Source organism: Malaclemys terrapin, chromosome 14, assembly GCF_027887155.1.
Source record: "Malaclemys terrapin pileata isolate rMalTer1 chromosome 14, rMalTer1.hap1, whole genome shotgun sequence".
In the NCBI taxonomy this organism is placed as follows: Eukaryota; Metazoa; Chordata; order Testudines; family Emydidae; genus Malaclemys; species Malaclemys terrapin.
The window spans coordinates 34,815,239-34,821,238 of record NC_071518.1 but is presented as its reverse complement, the minus strand read 5'-3'; the positions used below and the strand labels follow the sequence as shown (position 1 = coordinate 34,821,238).

General features: G+C 40.7%; 1 protein-coding gene across 4 annotated transcripts in view; it reads left to right on the top strand.

The window, feature by feature from the left end:
- The first annotated feature begins 206 nt into the window (after window positions 1–206).
- The window catches only part of CBFB (core-binding factor subunit beta), a 66,146-nt gene continuing 60,352 nt past the window's right edge, over window positions 207–6,000 (top strand). For all 4 annotated transcript variants that reach the window (XM_054049138.1, XM_054049139.1, XM_054049135.1 and 1 more), the window contains exons 1-2: window positions 207–345; window positions 556–642. In XM_054049138.1, coding sequence (XP_053905113.1) covers window positions 268–345; window positions 556–642 — 165 coding nt within the window. In that variant the 5' untranslated portion in view covers window positions 207–267. The remainder of the gene's footprint in view (window positions 346–555; window positions 643–6,000) is intronic.

Here is a 6,000-nt window from a genome sequence, read left to right as displayed (position 1 = left end):
CTGCCAGGGAGGGGCGGCAGCGCGAGCCCCCGGCTCGCGCCGCGCATGCGCGGCAGCATCAGCCCGGAGTTGTGAATGGTGCGGCTGTTTGGCCGGAGTTTACGAGCCGGGGAGGAAGTCGGGGGGGAGGGGGCTCGAGACGCGCGGCGGCAGCAGCGGCGCGAGCTCTGGCGGTTGCTGCTGCTGCACTGGGCGCGAGGCGGCGGCGGCGGCGGGCGAACAAAGGGCAGCGGGGCGAGCCGCCGGGGCGGCAGCGGCGGCCCCACCATGCCGCGGGTTGTCCCCGACCAGAGGAGCAAGTTCGAGAACGAGGAGTTCTTCAGGAAGCTGAGCCGCGAGTGCGAGGTGAGGGGACCCCCCCCCGGGGGAGCAGCGCCCCCCGCGCCCCGTCCCGCCGGCGCCCGCACCTCCCAATCCTGTCCCGGGCTGCCGGGGCCGGAGGACAGCGCCCGCCCGCCCGCGGTGCTATCTCCGCACTCCGCCTCCCCTTATCGCTCGCCGCCGGCCCGCTCCCGGGCGGGATTCCTCCTCTGATTTGCCTCCTGTTCCTCGCAGATTAAATACACCGGCTTCAGGGACCGACCCCACGAGGAGCGCCAGGCCCGGTTCCAGAACGCCTGCAGGGACGGCCGGTCCGAGATCGTAAGTGCCGCGCTTCCAGCATCCCCCCCCCCCCCCACACGCGCCCCCGAAATCCACCTGGGCCGCTCGCCTGGCCCCCCGCGGCACGGCACAGCACGGCACTGCCCAGCGCCGTCCCACGCGCGAACAACCCGGAACTGTGCGGAGCCCAGACACCCCGCTCGCTGCCTAGCGCCTGCCGCTTGTGAAACAAAGCTGCGGATGCTAAACCTTTCAGCAGCAGGAGCGACTTCCTTATTGTCTGCCCCATTCCAACGCGCAGAGGGGGGGAGAGCTAGATTCACCGGTTGTGGATGTCAATTGCCGACGCTTGTCGCGGCCAGGCGCTTAATCACCAAACTTAGCCAGCCCTAAACTCCCCCCAGCATAAAACTTCACTGGATAAATAACTGTTGTTGCTACCAGCAAAAGGGTTTGGGCAACCATGTTTTCACTTGATAGGGAATAAAAAAGGGAAACTAAAACCCAAGCAGCGTAAGTTAAACTACCCAGCCACTTCTTTAAAGAAATAAACGTGTCTTTCTGTCCAGCAGCTTAACTAAAATGTATAGTAATGTTTTAAAAAAATACTTTAAGGAAGAGGAAAAACAACAAGGAGCCCTTGTTAGAGACTAACAAATTTATTTGGGCATAAGCTTTTGTGGGCTAAAACCCACTTCATCAGATGCATGGACTGAAAAATACAATAAGCAGTATATATATTACAGCACATGAATATATATATATATATATATACTGCTTACTGTATTTTTTGCTCTATGCATCTGATGAAGTGGGTTTTAGACCTTTAGCCTACGAAAGCTTATGCCCAAATAAATTTGTTAGTCTCTAAGGTGCCATAAGGACTCCTCATTGTTTTTGCTTATACAGACTAACACGGCTACCACTCTGAAACCTTTAAGGAAGAGGAACACTTAAAGTCATGGATTTAAAACTCTCATGGATGGGTGGGGCAGAGTGGATCCTGTTTGAGGGATGTTTTGTAGAAATGTTTTGTAAAACATGTATGTAGGATTCATAATACGTATTCTGTGACTTATTTTTAAATAAATCAAGGGATACTTTGTAAACAAGTACCTTAATATAAATACATTGAATGTTGATTTAAACAATTATTTACTTATCTGTCCCCTAAGGAGTGGGCCTTGCATTGGAACATGGGGTGGTTGTGCTTCTAAAGTGTAGCACCCAGTTGTGGAAAGCTTTAGTTATATCTGTACTCTAGAAAAGAAAGGGAAGATGAATGTTCATTAACATTTAATATTCTCCATATAACAGTATTTGCGTCTATAAAAGTTAATTTTAGAAAACTTTTTTTGCCTAATAGTAATAGCTAATTCTGCTATTACTAGAGGAATAAAAAATATGTATCTTGTACGTTAGGATTTAAAAGTAGTGTTATGTATGTGAAAAAGTACTTTATAGCCAACAAAATGATCTGTGAGAGTATATTGGCAGTTCTTCCTTCACCATTGCATATGTTGAAATTATAAGCTACTTATTTCAACTTTAAATTCCTTTGTCTAGGAAGTAGTGACTTCCAGGAATAAATAAGACTAATATGAAATTATTCTGAACTCGAGCCTATCATTTGGTTAAAATGAATTAGTAAATAACCTTGATATAGTGAAATTTAAAATGGAAAAAAAAATGCAGTCACCGAAAGCTTTTTGAAGTAGAGTAAATAATCTTTTCTGAACCAAATTAGGCACGTTTCAAACTAAACTTTACAATTTTAAATATTGGATTTTTTCTTAGTGATGGTACTAGTAGACCACTCTCATCCATGAAGTAAAACAAGGTTAATATGGCTCCATGTAGTCAAAAAGTGGCTAGAACTTATTTCCTGATTTATTTCTGTTTGATGTTTCTCAAATAGGATCTGTATCTTGTAGCATGCTTGTTAGTGATGTGGTTATTTGTACAGTTCCTTAAAACATTCATATTGAAAAGTCACCGATTTTTTTGTTACTTATTTAAAACAATGAAAATGGTGACAGAGTTTTCCTCTTCATTAAGGGTTTATTTCAAGTGAGAGGAGGATTTACCTGTTTTTTGATTCTGGCTTAATAAAACACTTCCATATACTTATCGTAAACCTACATTACTACATAGTAAAACTAGAGATTTTTTTTTATGCACAGTGTACATAGTGGAATACACCTTTACACAAATTATTAAAATAAGTTACTGTATTTACTTTAATTTGTGAATAGAAGAAGGGAGTATTCTAATATAGCAGATTCCTATTATTCTAGTTATCCGTTTTCAACAGTTATCTAATACAGCTAGAGGGGGATGTTTTATATTGTGTATTGTAAGTGAGCAAGGTTTATAGAGAATCTGTAGAAAAAAAGTAGATATTATTCAAACCCCTGCGTAGCAAATCTCTTGGGCTTGTTTAAATTATTGTCATTGAGCATGATTTTTTTTAATATTTTAAAAAGTTTACTGTTGAAAACAATTATGGATGGAGAAAAACATAAATTTTTAGCCTTTTAAGGTTCCTGGACTGGTGGCAATGCACAGTATACGTCTGTAATTGAACACTTCACTGAAAACTTCAGATCTAAGCTTATAATTAGTTACAGCTAATACGGTTTGTGAAGAGTTATTTTTGTAAAATGGGAAATTACTGTCTCTTCACCATCTTATTTCTATGCCTGCCCTCTCTCCCTGCCAGAACTCTGCCCCTTGAAATCTCCGGTGATGCCTGTTGCACACAGTTTTTCAGTCTGTTATAATAATAGGAAATAGCTGCTTCTTTTCTTGACCTAAGACATCTGGTTTGGTCCAGTAAAACTGATTGCTTGTTACACATCCATTTAGAAAGTGAGGGTACAGTATGATCAAAGTTTTAAAAACTAACCAGTTAATTCAGTAAGAGGTTATGTAGATGATTTGCTACAGATAAAGAATTTATTCTCATCTTTACACAGGGAGGTTGTGCCTTCTGAGGCAGTGTGTCCAGAAGTAGTCTAAGAGTAATATAAAGATGGGGTTGGGACATAAATGCGTCATACAAAGGTCACAGTTCTCTAACTTCAGACCAAAGTGATCATGTCATGAACAATTTTTTAAAATAAAAAAAGTCATTACTGAGATGTAGTCTTAAATTATCAGTGGTATATTGTTTTGTGTATTTTGAGGAGAGAGCTTGCCTACAGCCACAATAATCTTCGAAAAGTGGTGGTTGTGCATGTAAAATAACTCCCCTGACACTTACTGTACATAAATACTCAGTTAACCTGAATGGTTCTAAACAAGTTTTTCTAGTCTACTAGGTAATGAAAAGCCCTTTGGAAAAGAAAAATAAATGTAACCAATAACCTTTACAGTCTATTGATCCATAAAACTACTTTTGAAACTTAAAACCCCCAAAACCCTGTGTTAAGCATATTTTCTGGATAGATTTAAATAGACTTGGTCTCTTGTGTATACATATTTTATAATCACCTATAAATCTTTTATGGTAAATCTTTTAAGTTCAAGTGGAAATTGTTTTTTTAATGTTGAACACGGTGACAAAAGCCAAGAGCTTTAAAAGGCCATATCCAACCTAAAACAACCACTGACTGCCTGACCTGCAGAAAGTCTGTCATATTTTGAAGTCACTCTATAACCTTGGTATCAGAGTGCTGATGTGGTGGTCTGTTCATCCTCTTTGTTGTGACTGCATAATATCAGTTTAGATGTTACATGACCATCAGGTTTCCACTCGCTCTGTCATTTATGGCAGTCAGACTCATGGGAATGACATCCTGATGAGCATGGAAGACAGGAGTTCCTTCCATGGCTGACATCTAATCAACATGGGAATAACTTGAAAAGCCCTGGATTGACAGACACTTCTCTCTCCTTTCTAGAGGTCAACCAGAAAGCCAGAAATAGGGTTTATGGGACTATAGACTACTTGCTAGCTCCCTACAAAACACTAATGATGATGGATGGTCAATACATCACTGATTTTTTATGTATGTACCGATAGTAGTCAGTTATGCCTATCTGGTGATTGGGAGAATAGGAGAGGCATCCCCAGCCTACACACAATAGTGTTCGCGCGCGTGTGTGTGTGAGAGTGAGAGAGAGAGAGGAGGTTGGGGAAACATAGCAATAACAGCCACGTTTACATGATACATTAGATGGACTATTAGATTTTGTACATGAACTATTGATCTAATATAATTGGTTGGGGGGGCGGACACAATGCTTCTAAAAATTCACATGATAGCCTGTATCTGGCCTATAGACTAAGGCTGCACAGTTCCTGGGCGTTGGTGTGCATTCATATTTTCTGTTGTATTTTCTATTATTTTCCCCGTCTTCAAGCTTTTCTATGATTTCCTGGATACATGTAAGGATTTCTTCTCTTGGTGCTTCATGCTAGGGTGACTTTTCCCCGAATGGAATATACTACCGCTAAAGCTAGCATCCAGGGGCCATCAGAAACTTGTGCAGTCTGGAAAGCTGCAAAATTCAGCTGGCTCAGCCCTTTCAGAGTTTTGTATTAGCGTGTGCATGTTTGTTTTTAATAACAGCCTTAGTTTTTAAAGGCTAAAAATGCTGAGAGAATGGTAGTAAAGCTGCTTGGCCGTGTTGGTGTTACTGCATTGTTGATTCAGAAGAGTGTTTAAATCTAGAAAATTGTTTTTCAAAATATCGTATTTACATATGAGCAAACAAAAAAACTACAAATTGGGAAAATGATGTAATACAAGGAATCTCCACCAGAGTTCTGATGACAATGGCTCTAGTTCTGTTCTTACGGTTTACATGTTACCTGAAGCTGTTGATGGAGTATATCCTTAAGTTACACTTCTGTCTAGCTTTTTACTGCACATTTATACTATTTAAAATGTTTTTCTTTGAATGTTTTGTATCCTAAACAGATTAATATACTTGTGCAATATCACTTTGATACTAGTGACTGCTGTCGTCAATTTTAATGACTGTCTGTGTTGGCTTAATGGGAATGCTCAAAAACTGCTTATAAGAGAAAGTCAATAGATGAAACCTAATCATGGGATATTAGTCTCCTTCTGCTACAAAAATGTCAGGGCAAAGCAGGTTTCATTTTCAAAGTGAGAGATATTGATCCTGTGACACTGTTCTTCTACAATGACTTATACAAAATGACGCAGAGCGAACTATATGTTAAGTGGTAGTGTAGTTGAGTGATTTTTTTTTATTACCGCTAAGTTGCTGAATTCTGCATTGCTTAGAGGAAACATCTATTTTATGCTCCTCTCAGTAAATCATCTCTCTAAATTCAAACTATTTTGAGCTATATTTTTATGTAGTTTTTATGAATAAACTGTTTTCTGGATTAGTAGTATTTTAAATTTAAGTGAATAATGG